This window comes from Myotis myotis, unplaced genomic scaffold (assembly GCF_014108235.1).
Source record: "Myotis myotis isolate mMyoMyo1 unplaced genomic scaffold, mMyoMyo1.p scaffold_m19_p_26, whole genome shotgun sequence".
NCBI lineage: Eukaryota > Metazoa > Chordata > Mammalia > Chiroptera > Vespertilionidae > Myotis > Myotis myotis.
In genome coordinates, this window is record NW_023416331.1 from 2,201,029 (window position 1) to 2,220,365 (window position 19,337).

At 52.8% G+C, this 19,337-nt stretch overlaps 4 protein-coding genes across 5 annotated transcripts; 2 read left to right on the forward strand and 2 right to left on the reverse strand.

Annotated features, from left to right (window-relative positions):
* Nucleotides 1-219: 219 nt before the first annotated feature.
* On the forward strand, nucleotides 220-5,038 carry RNF39 (ring finger protein 39). 2 transcript variants are annotated; one of them, XM_036356547.1, is made up of 4 exons: nucleotides 220-864; nucleotides 2,086-2,108; nucleotides 2,312-2,403; nucleotides 3,541-5,038. In XM_036356547.1, the coding sequence occupies exons 1-4, from the start codon at nucleotides 514-516 to the stop codon at nucleotides 4,116-4,118; spliced, it is 1,044 nt and encodes a 347-aa protein (XP_036212440.1). In that variant the 5' UTR covers nucleotides 220-513; the 3' UTR covers nucleotides 4,119-5,038. The 2 variants fall into 2 exon arrangements, with proteins under 2 accessions (XP_036212440.1, XP_036212441.1); XM_036356548.1 differs by having other exon boundaries at nucleotides 223-603.
* Nucleotides 5,039-5,946: 908 nt separating this feature from the next.
* On the reverse strand, nucleotides 5,947-7,957 carry PPP1R11 (protein phosphatase 1 regulatory inhibitor subunit 11). The gene is made up of 3 exons (XM_036356551.1): nucleotides 7,658-7,957; nucleotides 6,604-6,712; nucleotides 5,947-6,168 (listed from the first exon to the last, which is right to left on the reverse strand). Exons 1-3 carry the CDS (start codon nucleotides 7,724-7,726, stop codon nucleotides 5,966-5,968), a joined length of 381 nt encoding a protein of 126 aa, XP_036212444.1. The 5' UTR covers nucleotides 7,727-7,957; the 3' UTR covers nucleotides 5,947-5,965.
* A 3,295-nt stretch (nucleotides 7,958-11,252) lies between these two features.
* On the reverse strand, nucleotides 11,253-14,258 carry POLR1H (RNA polymerase I subunit H). The gene is made up of 5 exons (XM_036356552.1): nucleotides 14,110-14,258; nucleotides 13,828-13,982; nucleotides 13,553-13,653; nucleotides 13,265-13,374; nucleotides 11,253-11,492 (listed from the first exon to the last, which is right to left on the reverse strand). The coding sequence occupies exons 2-5, from the start codon at nucleotides 13,961-13,963 to the stop codon at nucleotides 11,468-11,470; spliced, it is 372 nt and encodes a 123-aa protein (XP_036212445.1). The 5' UTR covers nucleotides 13,964-13,982; nucleotides 14,110-14,258; the 3' UTR covers nucleotides 11,253-11,467.
* A 170-nt stretch (nucleotides 14,259-14,428) lies between these two features.
* LOC118679489 (putative uncharacterized protein ZNRD1-AS1) lies at nucleotides 14,429-18,730 on the forward strand. Its single transcript, XM_036356268.1, has 4 exons — nucleotides 14,429-14,512; nucleotides 14,572-14,630; nucleotides 17,498-17,573; nucleotides 17,964-18,730. The coding sequence occupies exons 1-4, from the start codon at nucleotides 14,429-14,431 to the stop codon at nucleotides 18,717-18,719; spliced, it is 975 nt and encodes a 324-aa protein (XP_036212161.1). The 3' UTR covers nucleotides 18,720-18,730.
* The last annotated feature ends 607 nt before the right edge of the window (nucleotides 18,731-19,337 follow it).

Consider the following 19,337-nt stretch of genomic DNA (forward strand, 5'->3'; position numbering starts at 1 on the left):
GGCAGGAAGCTGGAGAGAGAGCGGCGCCGGGAATGACAGCCACACGCCAACACTCAGAGGCCTGCCAAAGCCACACGGCCCGGGTCCCTGCTTCCGGCCCCGCCCCCGGGAGTAGGTGTGCCCGCCACCTGGAATGACTCACACCCCGGCGATGTGGGCACCCTGCCCACCGCACACCACGGGCCGAGGGGAAGGTGAGATTTGGGCGGGGCGGGGGGGTAGAGGGGACTACCCCTCCCCATAATCGGCCACCTTGCCCCCAGCGCGCCCGTGGTGACCCTCTCTGGCCGGAGGACCCAGGTGTCCTTTCCGCGCGCCCTCCCCAGCTCCGCGGGGACGCGGGAGAACCAGAAGAGGAGTTGCGCAAGGCCGCTGTTTACCTGCCGCGGGCCTCCTCCCTCCCTATAAAACCTGCCGTGGAGGCGAGGCGGCAGCCTGGGACGGAGAGGCCATCCCAGGAGAGGGCAGCGGCGGCAGCAGGGCGGCGGGGACGGCGCGCAGACCCGGCTTCCCATGGAGTCGTCCGCTCCAGGCCCCGGGCTGGTGGAGCGCCTGGCGCAGCTGGCGACGTGTCCGCTGTGCGGGGGCCCCTTCGAGGACCCGGTACTGCTGGCCTGCGAGCACAGCTTCTGCCGCGCGTGCCTGGCCCGCCGCTGGGGGGCCCCCGGCCCCGAGGCGGCCCCCGCCTGCCCCAGCTGCGGCCGGCCCTGCCCGCGCCGCAGCCTGCGGTCCCACGTGCGCCTGGCCGTGGAGGTGCGCATCAGCCGCGGGCTGCGCGAGCGGCTGGCCGAGCCGGGGGCCCGCGCCCGGAGGCGCCGCGGCGGCCGCATCCCCACCATGGGCAGCCTGGACCCTCCGGGAGAGGTGAGGCGGGACGCGGCCGCTGCGGTCGGCGGAGGGAACTCCTCGGGCGCCCGGGCGGGGGCCGGTGCCTCCAGCGCCCGAGCCTCGGCGGCGTAGAGGCAAAGGATGGAGCTGGGAGAAGGGCAGAAAGGCAGGGCGGGGCGGGGCGCGGCCCGAGTGCTAGGGGAGCGGGCGGAGCGAGGGGCTGCCTGGGGAGGCGAGGGGGGACCTGGGCGGAGGGTGGGGAGCCCGAGGGAGGGCGGAGAGGGTGCAGATCCGAAAGCCCCGCCGCCGGCCGGGCCGAGCCGGGTGGGTTGTTGTTGTTGTTGCCGCGGCTCCTCCCAGGCCCCGGGCAGGGCGGCGGGATCTGGAAGAACTGCCGTGGGGCCTCAGCCTCTACTTCCCAGCCTGGTCACCCACCCGCGGTCGCGCCCCTCCTGGGTCGGCAATCAGCCCCAGCCCCTTGCGAGACCCCCGGTTTGGGGATTCCCGACCCGCTTCTCCCCAGCAGCTAAGCCGTCTCGGGCCTTGCTCCCCCTCTTTGAAGTCTGCGTGGAGTAGAACTTCCCGGTTTAGGGTAATTGGCCTCTCCTCTCTCCCTCTGCACCTCACTCGCCGCTCCAGCGGTGCTCAGGGGACCGGAGGGGCGGAGGAGCCCCGGCGTGCGGGGGGCGGCATCGGCCTCTGTGCGGCTCCCTGGGTCCTGTTGAGCTTCCTGGACACAAGTCCGGCCGCCTCCCTGGCCAGAATGCAGAGACCACAAAGCAAAGGGCCCAATAAACGCCACTGGGCTTTTATGGCAAGAAGTGAAGCAGCTTTATTATAAGGCTTTAAAATGCGAACCCTTTACCCAAGGGCTCTGAGTATGTTTGGTCTGTGTGATTGATGTAAAGGGTTACACCCTCAGGGAGGGCCGGAAGGACAGGCTTCGAGGCAGAGGACGGGGCTGTGGGCAGCAAGGAAAGGCAAGGACTCCTGGCGCAAGCAAAGGGCGTGGATGCAGCTGGGCACTGAGGCCTGGGGGACGGGGCAGGACAGTGCCTGGTGGTAGGAAAATGGAGTGCGATGAAGGGGGTTGCGAGAGGAGACCGGGAATCGGGAGCACGGGGGGGGGGTAAAGGGGAGATGTGCTGAGAGATGGGGCCTCACACCTCTGACCCGCTCACCTGAGGGGGAGGCGGGGAGGGATCCCCACCGTATAAAGCTCAGAGCTCAGATCCACGTTTTTTCCTCTGCCCCCAGGACATGAGGGAGACATGGAGAAGGTGAGTCCCACTTTGTTCCTTCCTTTCCACCCCCACCTGCCCACCCATCACCCATCACTGGGCCCCACCTCTGTACCCACTCAGACAGGGTTTCTGGGTGCCCTACCCCTCCCTGCACCAGAGATGCCATGTGGTAGGAGAGGGGGCAACGGAGGGCAAAGGGTGGCTACTGGTTTCCTGACCTTTCTCCCTCATTCGTCCAGACTTGATGCCCCCACACCCCAGTCATCTCACTCTGAGGACGAGCTCCCCGAGGACTACCCGGTTGTCAGGAACATGCTGCACAGGCTGGCGGGTAAGGGTGGGAGAGGCTGTCCCAGGTCTGCTCCTCTGTCTCTCAGAAATCACCAAGCCCTTTGGACTGTGTCTGTGTCCTAGGGACGCTGTGACACAGCCTCAGGCTGATGGCCATGGGGGGCTGGCTGCTGGCTGCGGGGCCTGCTGAGGGCTGAGTTGGTCTTGACTCTCCTCGCCTTTGGGGCTGTTCTCCCCCGTGTTCCCTCTGCACCCATTTGTCTCTAGGCCCGAACGTCCCCTTTTTATAAGGGCACCACTCATATCGGACTGGGCTCCACCCCACTGACCTCATTTAACTTGATTACCGCTGTAAAGACTCCATTCCCAAATAAGGTCACATTCTGAGGTATTGGGGGAGGAAACAGATTCAACCCATAGCAATGCCTACCCTCAAGTCCTCCTGTTTCAGCCATTCTTCCCTCTTACCTTTTCAAACACTCACACAACAGACCCCTGAAGGTCAGTGGCCTTTCAGGAACCCGTTTCCGCTCCCTCCTCTCCTGCACTTCTGCCCAGGACGCTAGGCGCCTCTGCAGCCACTGGGAGTTCCTGCCTCCACCCTCCTGGTCACCCACCACCCTGCCCACCCCAGATTGCTTCTTGTACCCCGAATCCAGAAATCTTTTCTCAAGGCCCCCCATACACTCAAGGCCAATAACTATTTCTCTGGCCCCTTTGGCTATCATCAAACTGCCCAACTCTGCCCCACGCTCCCTCTAAGAGGCCTGTCCACTCCACCTATTCCTGTGGGTGAGTGGGCAGGTTTCTCCAGATACCTAGGATTCCTCCCGCCCCTCCCCTCTGACACTGGGGTTCCGGTATCTGGTATCACTCTGTCTCTAGATCTACCTTCCCCATCCTGCTGCCCCAGCTCCCAGCCCCACCCCAGATACTGCAGATGGAGGTGTCAGGCCTCATTCCTCCTGTCAGGCCAGCCTCTCTCCTTCCCAAGTCCAGTCCTACAGAAAGGGCATCAGTGCGCAGGCTGGGTCCTGCCCAGACCTACCCTCCTGAGTCCCACAGCCACCTTGCAGCTGCCTGAGCCTCTAGGTGCCCCCCGCTGGGAACGCTGGGTCCTGTGCCCCTGACCCAGCAACCCTCTCTCTCGGCGCCCGTCCTGCCTTGTGCTCCACAGCCGACCTGACCCTGGACCCTAGCACTGCCCACCGCCGCCTGCTCATCTCCGCTGACCGCCGCAGCGTCCGGCTGGCCCCCCCAGGGACACCCGAGCCCCCTGACAGCCCAGCACGCTTCGATCAGCTCCCCGCGGTGCTGGGCGAGCAGGGCTTCGGGGCGGGCCGCCACTGCTGGGAGGTGGAGACCGCGGACCCCGCCTCGGGCGGAGCCCCTCCTGGGGAGGACGACGACGTGGAGAGTCACTACGCCTTCGGTGCGGCTGGGGAGTCGGTGCAACGCAAGGGCCGCGTAGGGCTGTGCCCTGTGGGCTCCGTGTGGGCCGTCGAGGGCCGCGGTGGCCGCCTGTGGGCACTCACGGCACCCGAGCCCACCCCACTGGGCGGCGCCGGGCCCCCTCCGCGGCGGATCCGCGTGGACTTGGACTGGGAGCGGGGCCGCGTGGCCTTCTACGACGGCCGCTCGCTGGACCTGCTGTTCGCCTTCCAGGCCCCCGGCCCCCTGGGGCAGCGGGTCTTCCCACTGCTCTGCACGCGTGACCCTCGCGCCCCGCTGCGCATCGTGCCGGCGGAGGGCTGAGCCGCGCGCGCCTCCTTCGGCCCCGCCTGCTCTGGGGCTCGGAGGCCCTCCTGCAGGGACCTGTCCACACCCGCCCGCAGCGTTGCGATGAGCACCCTGCCCACCTACATGGTATCTTTTCTCCCACACAGTGAGACGCAACTGAACTCGTTTCCACATCACCCCCAACGCCCAATCCATTGCACTCCTCTCCTCGGGAGCTTCTCCCCTCCAGCCCCTCCCCCATCTACACTGCTCCAGGCTCTAATATTTCCCCTCCACTTCCGCCTCTGCTGGTCTCAACACAAGACCAGCCTCCCCCAGGCTTTCCTGCCCGTCCATTCTCAGGCCTCTCCAGGGAAGCAAGACCTCCTCCTAGAAGCAAGAGGCTGGGCTCTGGCCTTAGGGTTCTCTAGGAAGCTTAATGTCAAGGTTGGTGGTTCTTTTTATGGGGGGAGGGGGTCCTACTTCATGGTGACTGCTTCCCACGAAGAACCTTCTCTGAACTACCCCCTGTACTGTTCCAGTAAGAAGCCAACAGTAAGGCCCTAGCGCCAGTTTGGCTCTGTGGATAGAGCATCGGCCTGTGGACTGAAGGGTCCCAGGTTCGATTCCAGCTAAGGACACATGCCCAGGTTGCGGACTTGTTCCCCAGTAGGGGATGTGTAGGAGGCAGCTGATCAATGGTTCTCTCTCATCATTGATGTTTCAGTCTCTCTCCCTCGCTGAAATCAATAAAAAAAAAAATTAAAAAAAGAAAGAAAGAAACCGACAGTGCTACCTCTCCTTTCCTCAACATGGGGATGGCCCAGACACCTATGGCCTCCTTGTGTGTAGCCTTGCACCTCCCCCCACATGTATGAAAGGGCCCATATTTAACACATTTTATGATGTTGGGTTATTTATTTTGTGCACCTGTGTCAATAAATGAGATCTCTGTGGTGGTGTGGATCTGATTATCTCTGCAAGTGTGCGTGGCCAGAGGCATGGGCAATGACATTCAGATCCCAAGGAGGGCCAAGGGAGCTGGACGCCTGGACTGGCAGACATCAGAGCCAGACAGGAAGGGGTGCGAGTGGAGTGCAGGGGACACACCCTCGTCTCTGCTCTTTTCCTTCCTCTCCCTGCGACGATGTTGGACCTGTCTCTGAAGCTGGAAGACCAAACTGAAAAGACAGTTGGGCCTAAGTGACCACTCCCAAAGCCAGCTTTGTCAGAAACCCTAGGTCACAGGAGGAGGGTGAGGAAAGAGGACATGACTGCTGCTTTTTTCATTTTCCATTAAAGGTGAGAATGACAAAGACCTTTCTCCCTAGCTCCTCCTGAGGGCATGGGAGAGTGGGCAGGAGTGGAGCAGAGGGGCTGGGAGCTCTCCACAGCCCCTCACACCACAGCGAGGACTAGGCGCTCGGACTATATAAATACAAATACATTAGCGGAAGAGCTCTAAGCCAGGACAAGCAAGCGCGGCTGGGGCAGGACTGCCTGGAACCTGACCGGGACCCTGGCAGTGAAAGCTGGGCTGTTGGAAATCCAATCTAAGCATTTGGGACTCGAGCAGAGTGCAGGGAGCCGAGAGCTGGGTCCCGGGGCAGGTGATGTGGCAGTGGGAGCGAAGGGAAGAGACTAGGACCAAGATGCCTAGATCCCTGGCGGGAAGAGGATGGGTACCAACCCAGAAGCCTGGGCTCTAGAATAGCAGCAAATCAGAACTCCAGGATCTCTGTCCACCCTCCTCTCCTTCCCTCCTTCAGACAGAGAGGTGGGTGGGGACTGGAGAATGATCAAACCATGGGTTTAGTCCCCAAGTAGCAACATGAATATAGTCAGGGCCAGACAGACACAGAAGTGGTGAGGGAGAGAGGAATTTAGTGCTGCATTGGCCCTGGAGGGGGCTGGGACGGGTCAGGGGGCTGGGACGGGGTGGTGGGGCTCGGTCCGGGGGTTCCACGGCGCCGTCCTTTGCGGTGGCCCCGTACACAGTGTGTGTGACCACAGCCTTCCTCTTCCTCCTCATCACTCTCCGTAGAGCTCTCACCAAAGGCCCGAGGTTTCTCATAAATACAGCAGCCTGGATTTGGAAGGAGGAGCCCGGTTAAAAAGGAGGAAGGGCAAGATGTAGAGTCAGTTCCATTCCCAGTGGGTCTCAGTAAGAATTCCTATTTCCACTATTGACTCCTACTATCTTCCAGGATCCAGTTTCCTCAGGGTCACCCCCTGGCACTCAGACACTCAACCCCGTCATCTTCTGAGAGAGCCAGGAGTCCAAAGCTCCACTTCTCTATCTCTGATACCCCTTGCCTTCAAGCCTTGGGACATCCCATCCCAATTGGAGCCCTCCGCACCTCTCATTTTAACCTCCTCTCCCTGATGCCAGAGAGCCACCAAGGCAACAACAGGACTGGGGGCACCTGGGGGCTTCAGGCCGGCCAGCGGATGTGAGGAGGTTGAAGCACGCGGACGGGAGTGAGAACTCCAGGGTTAACGGGGGCCGGCAATCACTCACATTTTGATGAGCGGCGCCCCATGTGTTCGTTGTCCACAGTGTCACTCGTCCATTCCACCTTTTTCTCTGGCTTCCGTTTCCGCAGTTTGATGGTCAGGCTCCGGTTCTCCTAGGTTGACAGAGATGGGCATAGCGTGTAGTTCCCTCCTGTGGACCGGGACCGTCCCACTCCCTCCCGGGGCCTCCTGAGTGTCAGACAGCACCGGAAGAACTGAGTGGTGGGAGATGAGCAAGAACAGGCCTCTGACTCCCTCGGGGACCATGAAGTAGTACTTCCTGTTCTTGGTAACCACGAGCACACAAGGAAGTCACAATTCCTAACCCAGAGAAGGTCCCAGAAAATCCTCAAAGGAAAATAGAACCCTCACTGTTTCTCCATTTTCTCCCCCAACTTATCCTTGGTGGTATTTAGTTTCTCAGTCTCAAAGCCTCATCTATGATCTCTTTTTTCAGAGCCCAGCCCTCCTTACCTCTTAGTCACCTATTCCCTAGCATCCTGGAATCTCTGGTAACCATTATTCTAAACTCCCTTAATCCAAGTGTTATTAGCCCAATACAACCTTCTCCCTTTGAAAACAACCTAACCTGTTTTTGCAAAAATGCCACCTTTTTCTCTATTTACATCTCCTCTGATTTTTCAAAATATTATCTTCATTTCCTTTTCTGTTGTTCCCTCCTTCTCTCTGCTTCCTTTTACATGCACCCCTTCGACAAATACTTATTGGTATGCATGCTTCCGAGTTCCCCGCAGCTGGCCTCCAACCATGCTTTCTGACTCGGCCTTCTTTCCCCGCACCTCCCGCGCTCCTCAGCCCTCAGCCCCCGCTCTTCCTTACACCACCGCCACCCCAGCAGCACCCCTACATCCTAACATGCCACTTGACCCACCTGCACCATCCCTGCCACTACCAATACCCCAAGTCCGGGCGATTCTCCCAACCCCACTCCTCCCTTATGCCCCGGCCCAGGCCCTCCAGCAACTCTCCAGAGCCCTATCCCCGCCCTCCCGGTACCTCCCAGACCCCTAAACAGCACCGCCCCCCGCCTTTCTCACGGGCTCGGTTGTCACGGTAACCGTTGTCTCAGTGACGGTCTCACTCAGCCCGGGCCCCGCCTCGGCCATGGCTCAGGCTGAGGGGAGGAGGGGAGACACCCTTCCCTTGCTCCGCGTCTCCGGGACCTAAGAGGATCGGTATCGGACTCAGAGTGGCAGCCAGGACCCTCCACCTCTTTTCCCCTCCTCCTGGGCCTCCGCTTCCCCACCCCTAGGGACAGCCTGTGCAGCCCCACTTCCGGCCCCCGGCTTCCGGGTGTGACGCCGCCGGTGGTCCCGCCCGGCACCGACTGCACGCAGCGCAGGCGCGGCCGGAGCGGCGCTGCCGTCGCGTCGCAGTGCGCAGGCGCCGCGCGGACCCGCGTGGGGAGGAGTCGTGGAGGGCGCCGCGGGGCAGTCAAGGGCGGCCGCGCGCAGGTCAGGTAGGAGGGCGGTGCGGAGGGGCCGCCTCCATCCCTGGGTGGGTGGGCGGGGCACTAAGGAGCAAAGGTAATGGCCCATTCTGTTTCCTTATTGTTTGGTATGGGAATTACAGAAAGGGGACCTAGGAGCAGTGGGAACACACGTAAGAATCTGGGTTCCAGCGCTGGCCGGTATACTCAGTGGTTCGATTCCCATACCTGCGTAGCAGGTTGGTCCCGCCAGTCTCGGGGCATGCGGGAGGCAGCCAGTAGATGTGTCTCTCACATGGATGTTCCTTTCTCTCTCTCCCCCTCCTTCCGCGCCCTTCCACTCTCTAAAAATCAATGGAAAAAATAGGGTGTGTTTCACAGACATGAGCAGAACAAGGATGATGGACCAGGTACAGAAACTCGCCACAGCACAAAGCCCCAGATGCCTGCAAGGGGCAAAACTGGGAACACAGAACCTTGTCCCCAGGGCAACCTCCCTCCCTAGCACCTGTACCAAGTGCACACTGGTCTCCCTCACTGGTCATGCTGTTTGGACCCTGACCTTTTCCTCCCTAAAGATAACATCAGTTGTATTTCAGCTCCAGGCCCAGAAAAGCAGCAAAACCAGACAAGTGACAAGTGGCTGCCTCAGGACCAGCTGCAGTGACTGATGACCCCCTGCCCTGGCCCTGACCAGTCAGTGGAGATCATGGCCCTGAAAAAGCTCCCCTGGAAAGCTGATGGATATTCTATTGAGACCCTCTCCTGAGAGCTCCCCTAAGATTCCCACCTGCAAGATAGAAGTACAGGAGGATGAAGGACCCATCCCATTGAGAACTCTCCTCCCCGGAGCATGCCAGGGCCTTTCCCTTGCCCCTACTTCCCGCTAAGGCAGTGGTTCTCAACCTTCCTAATGCCGAGACCCTTTAATACAGTCCCTCATGTTGTGGTGACCCCCAACCATAAAATTATTTTCGTTGCTACTTCATAACTAATTTTGCTACTGTTATGAATCGTAATGTAAATATCTGATATGCAGGATGTATTTTCATTGTTACAAATTGAACATAATTAAAGCCTGGTGATTAATCACAAAAACAATATGTAATTATATGTTTTCTGATGGTCTTAGGTGACCCTGTGAAAGGGTGGTTCGACCCCCAAAGGGGTCACGACCCACAGGTAGAGAGCTGCTGCTCTAAGGGACCGTGAGACTTGCAACCAGGGGAGCAATGGCGAGTATAGCTTGTCCCAGGCTCACTCCCTGGACCTGTCTCCAAGGCCCCCTTTTCTCTGACTTTTCAGTGACCCAGAACAGCCCCACCTAGGCTCTCCTGTTACTTTTTCTATGCATCTTACTTGTTTCACTGCCCTTAGTATATTTTTGCTGACATCATCAACCAGTGCTGTGTAGCCCTTCCCTTTGGATAGCCCCATCCCCTTTTCTTTAAATAAATTCAAAAATTCTTTTATTGCAAGGACTTGAGATTGCTATTTAGCCTGCCCATGCACCACCTTTTTTTTTAAATTTTTTAAATATATATTTTATTGATTTTTTTTACAGAGAGGAAAGAAGAGGGATAGAGAGTTAGAAACATCGATGAGAGAGAAACATCTATCAGCTGCCTCTTGCACACCCGCTACTGGGGATGTACCCGCAACCAAGGTACATGCCCTTGACTGAAATCGAACCTGGGACCCTTCGGTCTGCAGGCCGACGCTCTAGCCACTGAGCCAAACCGGTTAGGGCGCACCACCAACTTTAACCATTCAGTGAGGATTAACAAAAAAAGAAAAACAAAGAGAACCTGGGTTCTAGGACCTGTCCTCTGCTGATAAGTGTCCAAGCAGGGCATGCATGCACGTTCGGCTGGCACACTTTCCCTGTGATTGCACTAGGCCTTGGAGATGGAGGTGCATGAAGCACTGTGATCCTGCCTTTTAGCTCCCAGACTAGTGGGAGAGATTGGCATGCTTAGCAATAACAAAAATAGAAGACATTGGGATATTAATGCATATGCAAATCTCATCTGTGAAGAATTTAGCTGTATATAGCTAACATGTTCCTCTGGAGAACAATTCATGCTATGATAAAAATATGTGCTTAGGGAGCAAGAGTGGTGAAAAGGGAACACAAGGCAGACAAAGGGATGCGTGGGGATTTTTTAGGTGCAAAGAGCAGCTTATAGAGACAGATGTGTACTGAAGGACATGCAGCTGGGATGTACAAAGGTGGGATGTAAGGGGAGTGCCAACGAGGCTTGGCAGGTAGGCTGTTATACGGGAGGCCTGTATGCTTTGCTAAGAAACTTGGACTTTATCCAGTCAGTATGGGTCAAGGAAAGGCTTAGGGTAGGGTAGAAACGTGAACAGATTTCAGATTTCAGGAGGCAAGGAAGTCAACTGCCAGAACAGTTCAAACGTACAATGCAGAAGACTGCCCTGCCCATCCCTCACAGTTGCTGAGGGGGTCAAACAAGATAACGGTATGTTTGAGAGCCCTGAACATACAAAAGGTCACACAATTACAAGATAATCACTATTACTTTCACCCCTTGATCACCATTTAAGCCAAAGAACCAAGGAATGCAGGAATACTGATTCTCAGACTACAGTTTGAATGTTTATTGTGCCTAGACTGTGTATTTTTTTCCCTTTAAAGTTTATGGTCCAATCTGAAAAAAGCAAGGTACACTCAGTATGTACAGCATAACCCAGTAAGAAAACAAGTATCTCTGTGGATTAGGATTCCTTGTCGTCTTTACTTTTTTCTATCTATCTATCAACCTATTACAATATATATTATATTTATCTCAAGAACAGTAAAAAAACAATTCCCAAAATGTTCACCTGTAGTAAGTGCACACTGGTATCCCTTAGTATCAGATTTTTTGTTGTGCAAACTTACATAGCAAATAGATCTTGTTAAATTTTCTGTTGACTCTCTCACTATCCAAACCCCACTTTTTGTTTCCCTAAACTCAGGAACCAAATAGATTTAGGTAGTGAGAAAATACTTATAATTGCTTTTTTTATATTAGCCTCATTGCTGGCTTCAATTTTTTGGCTTTTTCTTTTTCTTTCTCATCTACTAATGTATACTCTTTTTATAGATGATATATTTGTTAAAAGAACAAACATATCTCTATGAACTCATTTGAATTCCATTTGGAACAAAACAGATTATAGATAACACACACATATTTGGGTCTTATTGAAAAACATAGCTTTAATAGGAAAACTCAACTAGGAATAGGAGCAACTTGGGGACAACAGTACTCCTCACATGGTGATGTGCTTCTCGGGGAGCAAATACTGCAACCAGGGGATGGACAAGGATCTAGGAACCAATATCCTTCACCTCCCAAGGAAGAGGAGGGGGGAGGGATTGTTGAGTTGCCCAGAAATAAAAGGAAAATCAAGAGTCTTCCTTCTCCTGGAACCTATGGAGAAAGAAAGGATTTCTTTGTTATATTGGATTGAAGGAAGAGGTTCTAGCAGTGTAAGATGACATACTCAAATAATCAAGGAAGGGCTTTTATTTATGAAACTGTGGAAAGCTAGCTCCCATAAATGGTCCTCTAACTTCAAGCCAACTAAAAATGCTGGGATTGAAAATACATTGAAAGAATTATGACCAAGAAGTATGCAGATATTTCTTGGAATGCGAAAAGCACTAGCCATGAAAGAAAAAAAAAAGGATAAACTGGACCTCATAAAAATTTAAAACTTCTGTTCATTATACTCTCAAAAGATATATCTAACAATCAATATTTTTAATCCATTGATGAGATGGCAAGAAAATGCAATTCATATTGGGTAAATGATGTAAAACCAGAAAACTAAACAGGTAAGTGAAAACTGAAACCCCTGCTACCATGGTCCTCTTGCTGTTTTGACAGCCATATGAAGGAATCTTGGACAGAACTACAATGTATGATTGGAGGTACTGGGCATACATTTGGGACCCCCAGGGGGCTACCCCTCTGTGTAAAAGTAAACAAAATCTAACTCTGCAGAAGGAGAATTTTGTGTCACTAGGTAGAGGAAGTAAAATCTCTGAGGTCTTCTAACCATAGCTGGCCCTTGCATGGACTTGCAGTCCCAATTCATACTACCTCTATAGTTGAGAACAACCTGGAACCAAGTGTAAAGTGATTCTGGCTTGTGCCTCAAGGGACCTGAACAGGAACCACAAATGCTGAGGATAGAGCATTCATCCCATGCTTCAAAGAATTCCCATAGTTCAAATTCTAAAAAACTGAATTTTATAAAACAAAGAAAATTATATCAAAAATAATAGCTGAAATAAGCTGAAGACAGAATTAGTGACCTAGGAGAAACCTGAAGAAATTACCCAGAAGCAGCATAGAGAGAAAGAGATAGAAAGTATGAAAAACAAGGGTGAGAGAAATGAAGGATAGACAGTCTAATAAACAACTAATTAATTAGAGTTCCAGCATGTGAGAATTGAGAACATAGGGAAAAGCAATATTCAATAAGATAATGGCTGATAATTTTACAAGGTTGATGGGGAAAAGAGAAAAATCAATCCTCAATGTTGAAAAGTTCAACAAATCCCAAACAAGATTTTTAAAAGCCACATTTTGCAACACTGCAGTATGACTGCGGAGCGCCAGAGACAAGAGGAGCTCTTAAAGCCACCAGCGAGCCTGCTCTTTAACTCACACACCATCTCAGGAAAGCAGAACTGCCTTGGTGCAGTGGGAGACGCCAACATCACTGCTGACCACTGAGCATACTTGCCTTCTGTATTTTTCATTTCCTCTTAAATATGTTAAAAGGTTTAGTTCATTGGCATTAAAAGGATAAGAAAAGCCCTAACTGGTTTGGCTCAGTGGATAGAGCCTCGGCCTGCAGAATGAAGGGTCCCAGGTTTGATTCCAGTCAAGGGCATGTATCTTGGTTGCGGGCACATCCCAGTAGGGGGTGTGCACGAGGCAGCTGATGGATGTTTCTAACTGTCTATACCTCTCCTTTCCTCTCTGTAAAACATCAATACAAAAATATATTTTTTAAAAAAGTGTAATTTTTAAAAATAAAACGACCACAAATCTTCCTACTACCAGAACTGTACAAAAAATGGATGGGACCAAAAGAAGTAATTGTTTATTCAGGACAAAAAGTAAACCTGTGGAGCTGCTTAGTTAGCAAACAGCCTGAGAACGGGCAGCGGCCAGGCGGGCATACGCACTTGCAGCGGGTGCAGGTGTAGAAGACGGTCTGGCCCTCGTCGGCGGAGCGCATCTGCCGGGTGCGGTAAGCCATCCCCTCGTGACCGCAGCGGGCGCAGCGCCTGTCCACCTGGAAGCCACGGCGGGTGAGGGGCCTCGCAGCCCCTACGGCTCCCCCTGGGCACTGCTGCTCCCCAGGCCCCTCTTTTGTGTGGGGATCGGGCACAAAACTCTCCAGCTCGTGGCAACCGCCCTCCGTGTCAGTCGTGCCCGCCCTGCGGGGCCCGTCCTTGACGTCATCCACTCACCACTGGCCCCTGGAGCTCGGGGCCGGCCTCCATCGACACGGGCGTGGCTGTGCCCAGCTTGTGGAACACGACTGCGGTCCTCACCACCTTCCCCTCCAAGTCTGCGCAGAGCGAGCACGGGTCGGGCCGACGCACGGGGAGCCCTCCCGGGGAACCTGGCGGCCCGCCTCCCTTCCCCTCAGGTTGCGCCCCGAGACCAAATCTCGTGCCTGACCTCCTGCCTCCGACCCCTGCCCGCCGGGGCCTCAGCCGGGACCCTGCCTAGGAGCCCTCACCTCGCACGTGGATGGAGAAGCCGCAGCGGGTACAGGTGACTGCATCCTGAGTGCCTGGCAGAGGCAGGACTGAGCCGCAATCCGGACAGAAATCCAGATCCGACTGGAAGCTGGAGCCGTTGCCGGCGAGGTCCATGATGGACGGTGGGCGAAGGCTGCGAAGGGAGGAGAAGGTTATGAACAAAAGACAGAGAGCGCTCTTTCCCACGCAGGGGCCATTCTCATGCTGTGCCTGGATCTCCGCCAACCGAACCCGAGCCCCCTCCCACGCGTGTGTCGTGCCTCTGCGACCGCGGAGCCCGAGCGCGGCTCCCGCGGGGCTTGCGGGCTTCCCGGGGCCAGCGAAAGAGCCGCCGACGCCGCGGGCTAGAGCGTCCGCTGGCGCGGGCGGCGGGGCAGCGAGCACGTGGCGGGCTAGAGCGTCCGCTGGCGCGGGCGGCGGGGCAGCGAGAAGCGGCGGCTAGAGCATCGCCGCTGCCGGCTCCCGATTGGCTGTGACGTCATACCCGCCAGGCGGTCTCGGGACCCGCGGAGTGGAAGCTCCGGGAAAGGAGTGCGATTTCTCAGCCTGGTTCTGCGACTTCGGCTGAGAAAGCGGGTAATGGATGCGCCGCCGCTGCTTTTCCTCTTCGGACCCAAACCTCGGATGTTTATTTTCTTGGTCTCGCGTCTTACGGGGGACCCAGTGCGGGGGCGCGGTCCCTCCGAAAATCCTTGTAACTTTACCGAATTTCTTAAGGATAGAGAACTGCAACTCCCGCCCTTCTTGAGCCGAGCCGGTATTTCCCGTTTGCGGCTGCGCGGTGAGTAGAACAAACAAAGCTAAGCGTTTGGGGAGTTAGAGTTTTAGCGCCCGTGGGCCTCGCGGGCCGTACGAGCGTTCTGTGGAGCCCCGCCTGGGCGGTTGGGGCTCTTCCCGGCCTCCGGGAAGGGTGAGTCGGCTTCTGCAGAGGCGGCGAGCGGGGAGGCGGGAGGGCGAAAGGGGAGGAGGAGTGCTCGGTCCCCGGGAATGGAAGGAAGCGGGGTGCCCGGAGCTCGGCCCGGCACTGGGCAGTGGCGAGACCAGAGGCTGACCACCCCGCCTGAGACGCTAGCACCAGGCAAGGGGCAGCCGGGGTAGGATTGCACCGAGACGTAGGTCAAGTTTGTGTTCATTTGCACACCTGCCTCCGTTTACCGCGCCCCTCGCCTCCCGTCCAACCAACTCTGTCTAAATCCTCATCATCCATTAGGTGGACAGTTGACGTTTCCCAAATCTTTTCTAAAACCTGAGAACAAATAGTTTTAGAAAATCTTGCTACTTGCAGTCATCCGTTAAGTGCAATCTAAAATAGAAACTTGTCCTGAAGTTTCTTAGTTCCCTCTGGCCCTTGCATCCCCACCCAACCGGGGAGCTGTGTTAAGCTCTCGGTATAAAAGTCCTGGAGCCATCACTCTTTTCTCCTCTGAAAGAGACGAGCTGTGGCCTCTTCTTGAAGAGGCGCTGGCCTTCCTCTCTCTGCTGTGAGGGAAAGACAGGAGTGAGGGGTTAAGACTGAGCAGGCCACCAGACGTCATTTCACCTACCTGCGTGTCGTGTTTCCTGTCTTACAAAGCAGGTTTGTTGCTGAACCCATGATGGTAGGCAATTTCTATTCTCACTTCTCTCTGTGTGTTTCTTTGAAAATGGAAATTGAAATTAGTGCTCTTCCCTCATCAACTTTCCCTTTTCTTTTTTAAATATATATTTTTATTGATTTCAGAGAGGAAGGGAGAGAGAGAAACATCAGTGATGAGAAAGAATCATTGATCTGCTGCCTCCTGCACACTCCCTATTTTGCCTTGACTGGAATTGAACCTGGGACCCTTCAGTCCGCAGGCTGACACTCTATCCACTGAGCCAAACCAACCAGGGCAACTTTTCCTTTTCATTGGAGGTCCACCATGGGTGGAATACTGTCCTAATGCAATAAAGGAACACGAGTGGATAAGGCATGGCCTTTTTCCAATGGAAGCTCACAATCTGTTCAGTTAGTATTTATTTAGCACCTTTGCCAGTCTTTGAGCTGAGGAGGTTGGGCTGCAAAGTTGAAAACTCTGTTCTCTGACCTTAAAAAGTGCAAATGAATAATTAAAATACAATGAAAGTATACTGGTAGGACAAAATGTGAGAACCCAGGATGGGCATATAACACAAATATGCCTGTATACTTCAAGAAAGACTGGTAAATGTTTTAATAAAAAGTAGATACAGTATTATGGGGAACATAAGAGAGAAAGATGCTCAGATATTATATAATACGTATAATCAATCAACAAGTCATTAATTATGAGAACTTGGGATCACGGACTAATGTTAAGTACTGTGCTAGATGCTATATACTAAATAAAAGATGGTCATTTTTTAAATCTCAAAATAGATTCACATAGTAAGAGAAATATGAATGTACCTAAGAGGTCAGTGAAGTCCAATATTTGATATCAAGATCCTTTCTGATAATATGGACACATCACTGTCGTTGTAGATATAATTCCCACCCTTGATGAGTCTGAATTTCAGTCCATTTTTACAGTGATACATGAATACAGATACCATAACGTAAACCATGATTGATTTTCAAATGAGTTGTCAAAGTAAAAATGGTAAGTGTTGAGAAGAAGGCAAAATCACTGTTACATAGAGCAAGGCAGAAAGGCTTTCTAGAGAATTAGGGGCCTGACTGTGGAGGGTAGGCACCTGGTATTTAATGGAGAACTTGTCACATCAGGCATCATGCCAAGCTCTGTCATCTAGTTCACATTTGTTCTTTCTGATCTCAAGAGGCAGCTTTTTATCTTGTATCTGTCTATAGATGGGGAAGCTGATGTTGAGAGAGATGACGTTGCTTGCCTGTGTCACACACACAGCCCTGTCAGGCTTCAGAGCCCATGCTCGTAACCATCAGTAATATTCTTAAAAAGCGCTTAGAGATGAGATGTCAGGCATCTTCAATGGCTTAAATGTGACCTCACAGTAAGCTTCGATGAGGCCAAGGCTGGCATAGGAAACTGGCAGTCACAGTTGTGTTGCCATCAGGCTGTCCTGTAAGTAAACCAGAGTCAACACAGATTCCCATCATAAGGGGCACACAGGTAATGGTGTCATAATGGATTTAAGGTGAAGGATGAATGCCAGTATAAGGAAGAACAGAATTTCAGAACAAAAGATTAGAGGGCAGAGATGCTGTATTTGCTGATAGAGGCAGAGAGGGCCAGAATCAAGAAACTGCAGAATGAGAATGAACTCCCGCTTCATTCTAGAGTTACCTCAGAAGACAGGGGCTGCTGGGGGGCTGCGCAGTCTGACCTAGATGTGCTTGGGCCACGCTTCACCAAGGAATCTGCCTCTCCCCTCTCCCAGTCCCCGATGCAAGATTCAGAATGGTTTGCATTGAGTCCACAAGAGAAGTATGCTTTTCATTTATAGGAAATGCTCTTATAAAAAGAGCATTCATTTTATTATTGTCCACCCTAGGACCTGGTAGTTTCCAGGGGGGAAATGGCCCTGTGCGTCTTGCCTGTGAGCAGGTTTACTCTTTCTAAGCGGAATATCCTGGCCTCGGCCAGGGCAGTTGGGTTTGGTTTAGTCAGTATGGGAGATACATTCTGACACGCCACATTCTAATCTGCCTGTGCTTTTCTTGTGTTTCAGGTTGGCCTGGGTTAAAGCATCTAGAGACCCTAGGATTGCTTCAGGTCAGCAGTCCCCACTGGAGAAAAAAATATTGGTAAATAAGTTATCTTCACATCATACAGGTTGGAACTACTAAGAGAAAGAACCTTAGGTTTAAAACCTTTCTGCTGAAGTGACACCTCGAGTAGTGTGTATACACTGGCAACTGTTTTCTAGCTATATCCATACTTGAAAAACAAAGTATTATTTTGGAAACTCCCAACACTGTATTTTTAAAAAGCTAGTTATTGATTTTGGTGGTAGGTACTTCAACTTTCAGAGCTCACAGGCTCACCTAGGAATGATGGGAAAAACAAAGTTCTTATACTAAAGTAAATCATAAACCACTCATCTTTTCTTGGTGTCAGTAGTCAGGGTAAACTACTGTTTAAATATGTTCAGTGTAAAACGATGGTCACCCTATACAATTCTGTCCCCCCGATAGAATCTAGGTGGTGTGCGTACAAAAGCAGCCAGACAACTGAGAACTCAGAAAAACCAAGAAGAGTATCAAACACTCTATAGAGAGCAAGATCTCTCCCTTGACTACTGGCTCGCCCGAGTGGAGTCTTACTATAGTAAAGGATTGGTGGGAATGATGAAAGCACAAGAGGCAGGCAATGGGATTGAGAAGAAATGGGAGGGGAAGGCAACCCAAAGCACGGACAGACAGAAACAGTGCTGCTTGGTGCCTGAGAGAGAGATGAGACACATAGCGCGGCAAATGCAGCAGGCGGCACAGGCCAGAGAGCTCACAGAGAAAGCCCTTAGACAGTTACTGTGGTCCCCTCCTGAGCCGGCACTCCCAAAGCTTGTGTGCGCAGGGCCTGGCGTCCAGAATGCACAGAGAAGAAAACAGGTAAATGACAGGGAACAGATGCAAATTAAAGATCACCAGGAACGCATGATTAGAGGGAGGGAACTAATAGAGCAAAGACTCAAGGCAAGATTCTTGAGAAAAAGCCAGAGCCAGCCACCTACAACAGAGAAGCGTGAGAGAATAAAGAAAGAGATAAAAGAATTTGAAAGTGTTATTGCATATCCACTTTTCCAGCCACGCAGAAGTCGGATTAAAGTGAATATTCTTATGGAAAAGTCTCAGAATAGAGAAGAAGAGGATACAATTATAAAAACTTATCAAAGAAAATTTTTAACTCTGCCACCCTTTTTGAGAAGTCAAATAAGAAAAATAAAAGATTAGTCAAGTTTCAATGCTTTTCTGGTAAAATGATGTCTCTTAAATGAACCTTTTTGTTTTTAATGCTAGCTCATCCGTCCCAGAGCTCAGTGAATCACGCTCCAGGGGTGTCAGCTACAGAAGTGCCAGCAAGCTCTGGCCTTGAAAACTAGCCTTGCTATTTTTAGTTCATTCAAGTTGCTTTTTTTTTTTTTTTTTTTAAATATATTTTATTGATTTTCCACAGAGAGGAAGGGAGAGAGACAGAGAGTTAGAAACATCGATGAGAGAGAAACATCGATCAGCCGCCTCCCGCACATTTCCTACTGGGGATATGCCCGCAACCCAGGTACATGCCCTTGACCGGAATCGAACCCGGGACCCTTCAGTCCGCAGGCCGACGCTCTATCCACTGAGCCAAACCGGTTTCGGCTCATTCAAGTTGCTTTTATTCTCTTTGATGTTCAGTTTTTTCATCTGTGAAGTGGGATTAATATTTTACAGTGCTTATGGGTAGATTGTGATTTCTGTGAAGCATTACATATGTTAGATACTTCACAAATGTTAGTTTCCCCAGTGGAGAGACCTGGGTTGGGCAGTGCGGGTGAATAAGGAATTGTACTGATCTGCTTCTCCCATCCC